The sequence below is a fragment of the Eutrigla gurnardus genome (assembly GCF_963514095.1).
Source record: "Eutrigla gurnardus genome assembly, chromosome: 7".
Lineage (NCBI taxonomy): Eukaryota > Metazoa > Chordata > Actinopteri > Perciformes > Triglidae > Eutrigla > Eutrigla gurnardus.
In genome coordinates this window covers 15373444-15387718 of record NC_139921.1, presented here as the reverse complement: position 1 = coordinate 15387718, position 14275 = coordinate 15373444, and the positions used below count along the sequence as shown (strand labels likewise).

General features: G+C 40.1%; 2 protein-coding genes across 4 annotated transcripts in view; both read right to left on the bottom strand.

Annotated features, from left to right (window-relative positions):
* The window catches only part of arhgef10 (Rho guanine nucleotide exchange factor (GEF) 10), a 50750-nt gene extending 43413 nt beyond the window's left edge, over nucleotides 1–7337 (bottom strand). For both annotated transcript variants that reach the window (XM_084014122.1, XM_084014123.1), the window contains exon 1: nucleotides 7188–7337. The gene's annotated coding sequence lies outside the window, so the exon portion shown is untranslated. The remainder of the gene's footprint in view (nucleotides 1–7187) is intronic.
* Nucleotides 7338–8407: 1070 nt separating this feature from the next.
* Nucleotides 8408–12303, bottom strand: cln8 (CLN8 transmembrane ER and ERGIC protein). 2 transcript variants are annotated; one of them, XM_084013542.1, is made up of 3 exons: nucleotides 12192–12303; nucleotides 11116–11760; nucleotides 8408–10691 (listed from the first exon to the last, which is right to left on the bottom strand). In XM_084013542.1, the coding sequence occupies exons 2-3, from the start codon at nucleotides 11653–11655 to the stop codon at nucleotides 10365–10367; spliced, it is 867 nt and encodes a 288-aa protein (XP_083869668.1). In that variant the 5' UTR covers nucleotides 11656–11760; nucleotides 12192–12303; the 3' UTR covers nucleotides 8408–10364. The 2 variants fall into 2 exon arrangements, with proteins under 2 accessions (XP_083869668.1, XP_083869667.1); XM_084013541.1 differs by having other exon boundaries at nucleotides 11116–11763; nucleotides 12192–12302.
* Between the last annotated feature and the right edge of the window lie 1972 nt (nucleotides 12304–14275).

Below are 14275 nucleotides of genomic sequence, written 5' to 3'. Positions count from 1 at the left end.
AATTATTCAAAGCAGGTTCACGATGACATTTGAACTCTTGTTTATTGTGGCGATTCAGGAACTAAATGATTTAAAGTGAGTCAATAGTGAACACATGCATACATCCATTAGTTTACTCAAGTGTGGCCATTAAAATGAGCACATTTAGCAGACACAACTACAGTAGTTACATTTGCACACCTCAAGCTGAGAAATCTCTTGATTACCTAAAAGGTTACATTATGCCACAGGCTGTGAAAAATATTCTGATGTAAACTTAAACCCAGGAATGTTATTGTGTCTACAGGTTTCCTCAGGTGGCAAAATTATACTAAAAAGCACAAAGTCAACTACAGTATATGTATGTATGTATGTGCATTAAAAGGTGCATAGGTCAATTTGATGTTTTGACTTAGTAGCAACCACACATTTTGGCAGGGAAATGTCATTAGCATGCTGAGGCAGGAGACCTTTGGACCTGCATGGGCATGACAGACATAGCATTCCTCAGCGGCACAGCCTTTGTTTGCTGATGTACAATTCGTATCCAGATGTGACAGTTTCTGTCAAAGATCTCCTCTGGAAAAAAAGTTGTTCTATTTCCAGACTTCTTCAGCTTGCTAGCGTCCACAAGTACAGATGACAGAGTCGTGACATCATGTTGTTGCATAAAGCAGCCATTGTTGTGGTATGTATGCCCCATATTATATCCAAGCAATCTCTATAGTTCAAGCCACAGCACACGTTCACAACAGTTTACTTCTGACTAAGACAAACCTACACCACAGTATTGCAGCAAACAAGACCCAAAGGATAACTCATTCTGAGTCTCAAAGCTTGTTTTGTCTACAAATAATGTGAAATCCTTCTTTGTCCTCCTCCCTATTCGCAGGGCGCAGGGGCAGAACAGTGGATGTGAACACACAGGACCAGTGTCTACTGAATACAGTGCGGCTGACACATAATGCTAGCACTAACAGAGGCAGGTAGAGAATGCATAGCCTGAGGAGAAAAAGACTACACAATAGCCAAGAATCCAAAGAGATGGACAGGAGCAGCTTCAATGTACTGCAGTACAACGGACGATGGGGCCCTCTTTGGCAGGGCTCGAAATTAACGGTGTTCCATTGTCCCGGGGACCATAAGAATTGCTACTGGGACACAAAGATATTTTATCTGGGACAATTCCGGGACAGTGAAAAAAATGTCAAAGGCAACTTGGAAATGGTGTTATTTGGAAAGTCATTAAATTTGAGTATATAGACGTCAGTCCTGCCATGTGTCTTCCCCATGCCCGGGACAAGATCGTCTTTATAGTGGCGAGTGCATTAAGTGCGGCACGCTTCAGAATTTCTGAATAACAACAAACACGCAGATTCTTACATGCTTCGTCCTTGTTAGACTATTCATTAGGATCATTATAAACAGATTTCTGTCATTTAAACAACTCGGAATATACGTTGAAAACGTCAGTTATAACGGCCCACTTATTAAAAAAATTGTCGGGTTTAAATCAGGCTGGGGCTCATAATTACAGTTGATGGTTCGAGTATTTTAAACTAAACTAAACATGGGCCAGAGTCAATGGTAAGTGGCAAAAAGGATCGAATTATATGTATTCTGCATAATTGGGGGGGGGGGGGGGGGGGCAACAACAACAATTTAAATTTGGGACACTGTTGGTTATATCTGGGACAATACAAAGTAGAATTCAGGACAGTTGTGGGACACTGAGGAAAAAAAGTTCATTTCAAGGCCTGCTCTTTGGGTTATATACACCTCACAGCCCGAGGTAAGTCATGTAAGAGACAGGCTGTTACATGACACACGTGGTTGTAAATTCACTGGCACATTTTGGAGAGACAACTAACAGCCTAGACCTGACAGGAGCTTTGAAGAGTGACTCATCTCTCTTCAAACGCATTGTTTGGGGTCCAGGACAGCAGGAAAACGAAGGAGGAAGGAAGGAAGGGAGGGAGGGGAGGGAGGACAAGTAAAATATTCAGGTGTGCTCTTCTTGACACAGAAGCAGAGATGAGAGAAATCACAGTCTAGAAAACGTAAACAAGATAATCTCTTTTCTTTTTTAAAATCAAACCACAGCAACATTGTTCTTTTTCATTTGTTACATGCATTAATACAGCATGATGAACAATCATGTCAAGTCGAGTGAAGTCAAGAAACGAACATTGCCTTTCCCACTCCTGTTATCAAAGCATTCTGCAGAATCCTCCATTCCTCCTCTCTCCTCAAGTTACTCTGGTTTTTGCCTTTTTACCTGCTTTTTGAAGAAAACTAAATGCACTTTTCCTTAAATTACATCCTGCTCGGCCTGTGGTGTGGTGTGACTTCAAATGTGCACCATCCAAATACCTGGCTCAACCCATGGATATGACCAACTCAACAAAAGCTCCCTATCTTTGTTGCATTGGTCAGCTTTCTGTCTCTACTGCAGCGTTGTAAACTGTAACACATTTACCCTGTGCAACAAAAGCATGCAAATTATTATGTATAGCTTCAAAAATCTTTCAGAGGGCAAGCAAATATTCACAATTAATTTATGAAACTGCTCAGTGTTTAATGAAAAGCTCCTCTACTATGGTCTTATCTGAGAGCAATGATCGAGGACACCAGAATAGGTAAACTCAGCCATATAGTTGATGACAGACTCAGCTGAGCATGTCATTACATGCTGGGAAGGCTCCGTTATGCTCTGCAGACAGGAAAAGAGTCGTTTTGCCTGCTGATGTAATGCAGACAATTTGTTGAAAATGTGTTTGGAACACTGGAAACTCTCTAGGACTTACCTGCTTCCCGGCTGCTAACAGCTAACGTTAACTAGCTCCCTAAATGCAGTTGTTTGAAAGAGATGTTTTCATAGCAATATAAAAAAGCTAATAGGGAGGCAATTATGACCCGTTTAACTTCCTAGCAAAAACCAATATGTAAAGGTAATAAAGGAATGCATGTTAAATTACATGGGAATTATTATTATTTGTATTATTATTATTATTTACCATGGTATTGACAATTGTGGGATTTCACTGGTATTAGTATAAACTACTTAACTTGTGGTATTATGACATCCCTAGTGTGGAAGATAAATTGCTATCTATGTTCTCTCATAAAAAAACATTCTATGGCTGTCTATATGGTGGCACCTTTCTCTTAATTCATAATAATGCACAAATTACATATCATCTAAACAGAAGAAATAAAGGAATGATGGGACTTGTGGACAGAGACAGCAACTTCAAAGAAAACAAAAACTTTTCTTCATACTTTTGATAATATATGTCTTGGAACTTACAATTCAGTACAGTTTCCAACTATGATTTACTAAAAAATTCAATAATATTTTCCTGATCTGCCTGGAATCCCTTACTTGTGGCAACCAGAAATCTGTCAACAGTGAATCGTGTGCTATTCTACATCAAACACCATGCTTTTGTAAAGGGTTTACATTCTTCTGTAGAGTTTTCTGGGGCACACTTAATGACAAGTGGCATTCCACACACGGGCTGAAAGTCATAAACAAAAGCTTGGAGGAGAGGGAGGTATGAGCGAGACTTGCAGTCCACTCTGAGTGTCTGTCTTTGGCTGAATGTCTTACTGAGCAGTGTGTCCCAATCTTCCCCTTCTGCGAGGATTACAGTAATCAGGCAATCTTCCCCTTCTGCGAGGATTACAGTAATCAGGCCCCAACCAAAAACAGCACATCCCAGGCCTACAAAGAGCGCACGGACAGGCTTAACAAAGTACTTTAACGTATTTAAAAGAAAGCTCCAGGGAGGATACCACAGTGCCCTTCAGCATACTAAAAGAGACATAAAATACCTATTTCTAGCATTTTCACAGCCAGTATTAAAGAGTTGAATAACTATAGAACCGTTACAAAAATGTGCTTAGTTTATGTCATATAAGAGAAAAACTCTTTTACTATTACATCATTATGTATTTCTTGCACAGTATTCAGATTTTCACAACATACTCTAAACAACTGAGCTAACCAGCCAGCCTTCACAACCCACTGCTCTCGTTTACTTGAATCGCGAACACCATGGCGACAATATGATGCGTCCATTGCTCGTCTACTCCACCAGGTAGAGCAGCCCGTTTCCCAAAGTCTCAAATCAAATTCTCTGTGACTCTTCCAGGACACACCTTGCAAACCTCACAGTTTCACCGTATCCGAGCCAACCGGCCTTGACAACACACCACACTTCATCACCCACCCTGACCTCAAAAGGGGTGGGAGAGGTTACAAACACGCACAAGGTATCTGATTTCCCTTACTCCTGGAAAGTCAGAACATTATTAGATCAGCAAGAAATAAATAACAAGCATATTTACAGACACAAATAAAACTAATTTGACTAAGCAGGCAATCTTCATGAGCATAATTACATCTCCTTTTCTCAGCGTACCGTAACCTACAGTCAACACATTCATGCAACCAGGATGACTAGATGATCTGGTATTCTGCATCAGCTACCAGTTATAATTATAGGCCGAATGGGAGTGGATTGCACTCTTCAATAATTGGGCCTGCAGGGCTGCAATATTTCTATTTGATGTCAGAGGTGTGATCTATTGGACATGTGAGGGGACGTCTGAATTTGACTACAAGTTCTGGAGCCATGTTTCTGAACAGAATGTGGTCAGAGCTCATCCACCACAGTGACTCACTACTGCATGATCTCATCCATCACACAACATCATAGTACTCCATTATACCATTATAAAATATATAAATATATATATATTTTACATTGGCCTCAACTTGGAGGCAAATACTGTTTAGGTAAAGTGACACGGCCATCCCAGCTGGAATAACAGGACAAAATGAAAGACTGAGGCTGTATCATATGTGAAGCATGGTGTCCATTTGAAAACAGAGGAAGCCACAGTAACTGTGGGTCATTCCTGACTGGTCTCCACCCACCCACATGTCACCAGAAGAGAGCCATTTAGTGTGTGATGAGCAGTGGATAAGCGATTCAAAAGGGCTTTTGTTGACTGGCTGGATTTAAGCTCTGAATACATTTTAATATGAATAGAGCAACTCAGTCTGATTACAATAAATTACGACAGAGGGCCGCAATACTCTTGACCGAACATCAAAGGGTGGAGACACTTTCTGAAGCCAAGATTGCCATTAACCCTGCAGGGCTGTCATCTGTAGCTCAATTCATAGAGCATGGTACTGACACACTGGCAGTTAAAATCTGTGCAATCTTGGTGATAGGTCTATGATGTGTACAATGTACCATGTAACTGTGTGTTGTGTGTTTCCAGCTCAATTATGACTGAGGACTTGTGTGACATGTCATACCCCCCCCCCCCCCCCCCCCCATTTCCTGTCTGTTTATCACTCTACTGTCAAATAAGCGTGAAAATTACATGAAATCAAAGTATGGTATACTAAAACAATATCCATTAAGGCACAAAATCTATCCGATCATATCATCATATCTAACTGCTAAACAAGTGTGTGGTATGTGAGCAATTTCACACATCCACCTGCAGAAAAACAGTGGCGTTTCTGTCCCAGCTGTTGCTGAACGACAGTATGTCACTAATCCATGTCTTATCTCAGTGGGTCCTTAGTTGGATGGTGTGTGGACATTAACTTTCTAAATATGAATGGTATGCTCCTCCGCTCAACCACTGTAGACTGTGAGTCCGTGACACACCAAGCTTAGTCATGGTAAACAGAAGGCATTTCCATGAGCCGCTAAAAGTAAAGTTACTGCCTGCCTTGTCACAACTACTTTAGCAATTAGCAACTCTGGGCATTTTTCAATTGAATTGCATGCGTTAACAGACCATAACAATGACAAGAGAGGATATTGCATTTCGCCTATCCTCCGTGTTTTCATGCTGATGACAAATGACATTGATGAGATGCTAAAACACTGACTCCCTAAGCGAACATAACAGGCATGGAAAATAGCATTAGCATCAACTGCCAACATCCCTTTCCTCATAACACCAACATTTCTTGGGTTTGTTGAGGAGAAAGTGTCACACATAAAGGACTCTGTGTCTACATGGCCTGCATGAGTGCTTACATTAGGAAATTGCAGTGAATTTGAGCAAGGGCAAAAATGATCTGTGCTCCCTGGGCAGCATTCGCTAGGTGTTATTACAGTGTGAGGAGGCATTAAGCATCTGTATTTGCAGCCCGGGCCACCCGGGTTATTTGCTTAACAAACTACCAGTTGAGGTTGTTGTGTACATGCATGCGTGTGTGATCCCCTCGGTGTTCCATCTCACCCATGTACTGGCTGAGTGAACTTGACATGCATGACACCAGACAAAACAAATGGAGATGAAAGCACTCGTTGTATTTCAACCATTTTTGGAGGCTTAGCTAAACTAAATAGATTCCTGAAAGCCTTTTGCTGTGGGGAGACAGCGACAGGCAAACAGTTGAATTAAATCATGGTTTTATTACCTGTTTAGACGGATCTTCCAGTTGACCGAAGCTGTGCAGTGCTTTCACTGAGGAATGCTATGCATGACTACTTGAATTTGTAGTTGGGGTGACTGGCTGCAGCTCAGGAAGACATTCAAACTTGCACTCCCAATTGTAAGTAACACATCTACAGGGTTTCTTATATTTCCCATGTATACGTTTTGTATGAATGTGGTTATGGTTATTAAGATGACAAACATGACATTGTTTTTCAGCCTTATAAAATGTAAAACGTCGTTGTACACCTGCAATTGCATCCTTGAAGAGGGGCAAGGGGTCCGGAAAAGTATGAGGTTCAACACTGAAACATCTATCTATTAAGTGTTACATGCCAGGGTCAAAGCCTGAAGAATTAAAGCACCCTTAATGTAGTTCGTTTAATAAACGGGAGCAGATACACTACAAGTTCTTAGACAGGTTAATAGCAGTATTGTAATTACGTTCAGGAATTCATGGGAACGCGTAGAAAAAATAGTAAGCTAGTTGACAGTGTTGGCAACTTCGCAAAGTTAGCTGAGGCGCCACGTTATAGCCATCTCCCAATGCACCGTTTTATACGCTTGAGTCACTATAATACAAAACACTGAACATTACTTTTTTTTTTTAAAGCAAATAGTTCATTAGTTCGCAATTAGAAACCGCTCACCAGAAGTAAAAGTTAGCGAAACGGATATATGTGGGATATCTAAAACTTTGTCAGAAACTTAGAAAAGTGTCCTCAACTCACCATTTAACGACTTTCCCCAGAAAAACGTCCTTATCCCTTCGAGGTAACAACGTGTAATTGTTAAACTTGATACATTATTGACTTCGACACAGCTTAAAACACATCAAAACACATCCAGCGCTCACCCACTGTCCTTCTTTTAACTTGAATCTCTTCGGTGCAAGCTGACTCCATCCATGAAAACCCTTTACCTCCCCTAAGTACACGATTGGCCGAAGAGTTCTCAAACCAGCACTGATTGGTTGTACCGAACGTCAATCAAGCTTCCAACGTCTTCTCCTGTAGGATCGGCTCGCGACGGCACAGAGGAGTTCCGAACTGCACCACGTGACGTGTGAGGTGGCTCCCTTCGAAACAGCTGTGCGGAGAGGATGTTTGATTTAATTTGATTGTTTTTTTTAATACTAGGAACCCTTTTAGGTAAACTGGGCAAGAGTCCTCTAAGACTAAACACATTAAACACATAACTGTTTTGCATATTATTATTATTATTAAACTATGGTCGTATTCTAACTGTTTGCTCTTATCGCAATGTATTGAAATAGTGTCTTAATAAACTGAATCAACATGAATTTAGATTACTTTACTGAGTGAATCTGCATAGTGGCTTCGAAACATCTGCTTTTCTCATCAGATTTGTTTATGATGGAAAAGAGAGCACATACAGCTGAGAGACACGTAATTCAAAGAACTCCTTCAGCTCCAGACTATATAGCAGTTTTCAAACAAATGTGAGGCCTTAACACATCTCCCCCACTCTAAACATTTCACGAAAGGTTAACTTTAAAAATAGGCTTGAATATAAAATATCCTGTTAGAAATAACTGAAGCATGCTTGAGGTCAAAAGGTTACACTTCATTAACTGCTTCAAACGAAATACAATGTTTGTGTTTTTACATGGAAAACTTATTTTTCTCTTCAAATTCTGCACACAAGCATTTCCATCTTAAGTTTTTATATGAATACATGGTTATTATTAACAATATAATTTGAAAAGAAAGCAACTTGTCTGTAACATAACACTGTTGAAAAGGGTTGTGCGACTCTTTTGGGGACAATACTGTTTGAAATGGGAAAACGTGTCAACCTCAAACGTTTGGTCAAAAAAAAAAAAAAAAAAAACTAGCACATAAAAAAAGAGATAATTACTCTTATTCTGCCACCTACAGGCAGATGCTCTCAGTCTGAACAAAACCAAGGGACACAATACTGTATGAGAACATTTTATTTGAATGCATTGAACGCAAACAGGATGTGAAAACCTTAGATCTTAGAGGGAATCCCATGTTAATTTTATGCTGTCATTTAAATACAAATTGAAAAATTGAATCATCTGATATTAGAAGTTTTTAGTACTCAATAATTAAGTTTATAAAACAGTTAGACAAAGGATTAATCATATCCTTTAAACACTTTTTATTTGCGTTGATTCCGTCACTGAGGTTGTATCGTGTACACAAAAGTACAAAACAGGACAACGTGCAGCTTAATCAAATTCATCCTGATGCCTGTTTCATGAGGCAGATTACGGTTTTGTAGATAAAGTTGATGAGTAAAACCCAACTTTATATTTTGAGTCAACCTTCAGGTCCAGCCAGTTTTGCAATACATCCTCAAGATGTAACATTAGATTAATACTACTGGTAACAATGAAAATAATTAATTATGAGCTACAATGTTGTTCAAGCCATAACACACAATGAGGCCCCAGTGTGACAAACGGAACAAAAACGTTATTCAAGTTTCGATGCATAACTAAGTAAAAATAAAAATAAATTTGACCCATAATACCAAAAAAAAAAAAAAAATCAGTATGATCAATGGTTAATATGCAACACTGTCAGTTTCGACACATTACATCTCAACTTTGATAAGAGGTTTAACGGAGGGGAGCAGTGCAGCGCTTTCTTCAGAAAAAAAGAAGAAGATCGTGTTAAAGGCCTTCTCTTTCATGACCACAATAAATATTTTCCTCTTTACTGAGAGGGGATTCACAGTTCAAACCCACCAATATGACTCATGAATGGACTGATCCAATTGTCCACTTAGTATCTTATCTCTCCAATGACTAACCCATATAACTTCATTCTTTAAACTTAAACCAATTGTCCTGCTGAACAACAATGTCTGTTGTAAAAGCACTACTTGTAAAAGCTGTGTAAGACAAAGGCCACATTCTTAATGGGACTTGACTACTGGGTTGTTTGAAGACTCCTGAGAAAGAATATAAACTCTCCTGTCTCCCTCATATCATGTCCGTGCACAACATGTTCGTAAGGTTCTTGTACTTGATAAATTAAATCAACTAGGCCTTATTATTATCAATAGCAACAGAGCATATAAGGTGTGGGTATACACATTACAGGATGTAAATATTTAAATACTGTATATAATTAACATTATTTGGCATTTATGGGGATCCATTGGCCGAAATGGAATATAATATTAAGAGTTATGCTTTATTTAGTGCACCTGAAAATGAGAATTGTGTTTTGGTTAGCATAGAATTAGCCTTTTATATCTACATATAGAGTGGGAACTCTTCATGGAGCCGGCTGCCATGTTTCTACAGTATCCCAAAACATACAAACCAAACACTGGTTCTAGAGGGGGCCATTTGCTTTTTCATGTTTACCGTCAGTATCTCCATCCTCATCATAGATGCCACCAGATCCTACACACCATACATTTGCTGCTCCACTCTATGAGGTTCCTTTTTTTCTTCTTCTTTTTTTTTTGGTAAAGCAAGGTTTAAGTTACGGTTGTGCTTCTGGGTTGCTCCTGTCAGAAGCACTGTCTCATGTATTTATTCTACCGTAAATAAATAATAATAATCATAAAAACAGTAAAGTGGATAATTCATTATAGTGTACCAAAGTTGATGAAAACAAGTAGGGTCTCTTTCCACTGACCTATACAACCAAACCTATTAAAAGCTAAGCTAAGTCGATGGTGAAAAGTGAAACCTGGGGGTAAGACGATGTGGAAAATGTTATCAAGATAGTATTAGACACAATTAACCTGTTCAGGCTTTTTTGAATAGCAAAGCTTACTTACAGCTCAAACCTTTTGTAAAAGAATAGACCTCTATCTATCATCACTCTAAAAGTAACTTCAGACATCCTTTAAAAAAAGATATGCATCTTTCGGACATGTAATGTCCTCCTTGGTAGTCCTCAGCTAGCGTGGGGTTTGACAGAAACCTCAGACTGACCCTCCGTGGCACTGTTTAGGGGTACAGGCTTGTTGCCAAAGTTCCAGTCCACAGGGTTAAGCAGCTGCATGGTCTTCTTGTGCGTCCAGATGGGGTTGATGATGAACGTGAGCAGAGCGAGGCCAGTGAAGAAGATCACGAATGGGACAGGGGCCACATGGGTTGTCATCTCTCCCCAGTTGGTCAAGGTTACCCACCACATGTAATAGGTGAGCACCATGCGGCAGTGAAATGTGTGGATCATCACCCACTGGTTGGCTTTCCAAAACAGGGTGTGTGCCCAACCGGCCTGACAGGGAGGAAGACAGATGGAGAGAAGAAATGTTGTTAAAGATTGAGACACAGATTTCATGCAGGTTTATTACAAAAAGCACATCTTTGTAATTCAGTAAGTAAGGAAGTCACATCTGTGAGAAATCTTTTTTTAGTGAACTTCCTCTTTCTAAGAATGTTAACCTTTTTTGTTTGCAATCAGAAAAAGGTGCACCAGACCAAAAAGGGAACTGAAAGATCGTTTCACTTCCAGTCATTTATAGTAGCTGACCAGCATCAGAAGAGAGAGCAACAAGAGCCCCTGTAACAGCTGCCCATTGCATCAATTATTTGGTAATACTGTTACTTTGGTTTGGTAATTACTGCTCAACTGTGATGGGAAAGATGCCGTGTAAGATATAGATGGTACAAAGTAATAACACGACACAAAATACACCAACCTTCAGTAACATCCAGGATATACACGTGAATGGCGTGCTCATCTCCAGCAACAGTGTAACCATTGACAGGAAGTGGCCCAAGGAATCCCACACCACCGATGCTGCGTATCCCGACAGGGCGAAGAAATGATGCGTCGCCAGTGGGAGGTCAAATGACCGAAATACCACACTGGAGGTGTGGAGGGCTACATTCTCAAACACAAAGAAGCCGGTGGCCGTGAGCACATTGAACCACGACCAGTCTTCTTGCCCCCTCACTCTGTCTCTGGTTAACGCAGAGTCCTCAGTCAGGGCTCGGAGACCGGCTATGGTGCTCTGGATGCCGAACGCTGCCCGAGTTGCTGCCAGGTTCCAGAAAACCTTCTCCTTAGTGGCCAGGGAGTTGTAGGTGCGGCACAGTGCCACAGACAGGAGATGGGAAAGGAGGAATATCCCCGCATAGAAGCCAAAGCCCAGGCCAATCAGCTGAAGGCGGTAGTCCCATGAAAAGTAGTGTGCACTAGGCTGGCGGAGAGGGCTGCTCTGCTGGACAGGATCCATGGTGTGTTTGAGGGAGGACACTTTAGCTCAGGCTGAGGAGAAGATCAGCTGTAGGTGGGGCTGGTCGCTGCATGGTGTGTGTTGCCCCCTGAAAACCACTGAGAGCTGCTGAAGAAAAGACAGACGGTATACAATTACCAAAAACACAAGATTTTATACATCACAATTGCTATACACAAACGAGCCAGGGTCCATGCATTCACACGTTTATAACTTTATAATTTGTTGCAGTGTTTATGGGGCTGGAACTCAAACAGGTAACGTTAACGTGCGAGCCTATTGAGATGTAGAAACTCGGTAAAAACAAGATAACCATCTGGACTTCTAATAAAACGCGTCGTGTTATCAGTTTAATGCCGATGGAAAACTTTTATGATCAAGTCCCTAACATAAACTCAGGCAACCTCGACCTGCAGGAACGGCGCTGTAAAGTTAGCACGCAGAAACAATCACGACGACGAAGTGCGTGTTTCGTTAGCCGACTCAAGCTAACGAAATACGAACATGTCTGATTTGAAGCAGTGGTCGTGACTTACCGCCCACTAGTCCAATGTTTAGAAAGAAACGTTTCCTCAGAACACCATGTCCCGGTACTGTGCGCGTGTGTATCTCAGCAGCACAATACACATCATACGACTTCAATTTGGTCATATGACTTCGCAAACAGGAAGTGACGCCCGCTATAAACTTCCGGACATCCCATTGGTCAATGCCGCTCTGGGCGGCGGGAACGCCCCATTCTATTGGTTATTTCCTTGCTCGTTGGTTACAAGGCTGTAACAGATAGTCATTAAAAAAATCATAACATAGTTACAAATATAGAAATATTTGTACAAAATATATGAGCCATACACACCAAAACAGTTTAAATCCACAATCCGGCCTTGTTAGTAGACCTACCTTGTGTATTTGGTTGGTAAATGTTATGGTAAGAACATTTATGGTTATATTTTTTACATACAATAAATACTGCATTCATATACATGTCACAAACATATTATTAAATATATCCACAATAATATAATGTTAAAAGAAAGATGAAAACGATACGGCACCTTGATACACTGATGCCATTCCAGCTGCACAGGATGTAATTTAAATATGATTTATTCACACAGCAATTTGGGGTTCAGCCTCTTGCTCAAGGACGCTCTTCCAATTTGTCAAACTATCATTTAATTTTATCGCAACAGTGTATATGATTACATGGTGAAAACATCTTAAGTGCATTACTAAATTATTATATGTTTGATTTCTAACCTTTATGCAGAGTTGCAGGAGAAGGTGCGGATGAACCTTGCATGCACTAAGCATAGGCACTGAGCCAGAAGCAAGGTGCACCCTTGGCAGGTTGCCATAGAGATAACACACATTCACACAGATGGAGAACTGCGTAACTGTTGGAGGAAGCCCATGGAGATGCAAGGACAACATTTAGACTCCACACACAAACGGCCGGAGGAACCCTGGACCTTGTTGTTGTGATGAGCTTGGTTTCTATTTGATGTACAATCTTAGCTGCCCAACTGGGGACTCCAAACACACAATACCATAAAAGCATCTCACCTGCAGCTGCTACTGGTGAGACTGGCTACCACTATAGCCTTCTCAGTTATCAGTGGAACAGTATTGTTTATGCGATCGGCCTTCCACTGAAAAGGATTTGACGTATCTGTTGATAAGGTTTCCCAGTCCTGCAAGTTGTTGAATATGTGTTAGCAGCACCATATACTTCTTCATTAGTATTGAAGAAATCACTTTCCTACATGTCAGAATAATCACAGCATCTAATTAAATATTTAAGTTGAATTAAATCTTTCGGGGGGTAATGAAAGGAGAAATGATTGCTGAGAAATCCGAATGTAACATTTGTTAATTAAACAACTGATGACTTTCCTTCTTTGTCCAACAGGGGGTAATATTGCCTTGTATATTTGAGATTTTTTGAGGGAGGGCAAGCTTGATTATGTTTTTTAATGGAAATGACCTAAGCCTATTTAATGAATGATTGCTGAATGGCCTTTTCTCCAATCTTTTTCTCAAATATGAACATACTTCAAGAACATAAAAAACAATCAGATGTTTCACTAAAAGAAATCTGCATCTTTTTTTAATCTGCACATTTGTGTCTTTTAGAAAAATAATGATTGGTATGTGTATGATTTGAATCCTGATACACTATAGCAATCATATTCTTGTAAACACCCCTACAACCTGCAGACATTAGTATCTATGGATAGAAAACATTCTTCAAACATGTAGTTAATGATAATCGGATACAAGGCAAATCTGCAGTGAAATATTTGTCTGCCACACTAATTACAAAGACTATGGGCAATATATTAACATGCATGCTAAACCTGTCAGTTTTATTAAGAATAATATTGTCAAAGACTATTCACCAACCCATCTTGATCTGTAGCAATATTCACACTCAAGCCATATTTTCATGTGCACCTCCTCTATGTCAGATTTGAACAGTGTGGTGTGTTTTAACCCAGATAGAAATAATCTGAATATTTTTATTTGATATTTTGTCTCATTTTAACTATGCAACCACAGTCACAGTCAAAGGCGAGTGAACTCTGATTTATTTTTGGTCTCTCTGTGAAAAGCAAAT

What these genes read in the sequence shown, in the direction of transcription:
- cln8 (XM_084013542.1), bottom strand. Translation starts at nt 11,655, where the DNA reads ATGGATCCTGTCCAGCAGAGCAGCCCTCTCCGCCAGCCTAGTGCACAC. An exon ending in TATCCTGGATGTTACTGAAG is followed by an intron (nt 10,692 to 11,115) that starts GTTGGTGTATTT and finishes CCTCCCTGTCAG; the next exon opens with GCCGGTTGGGCACACACCCT.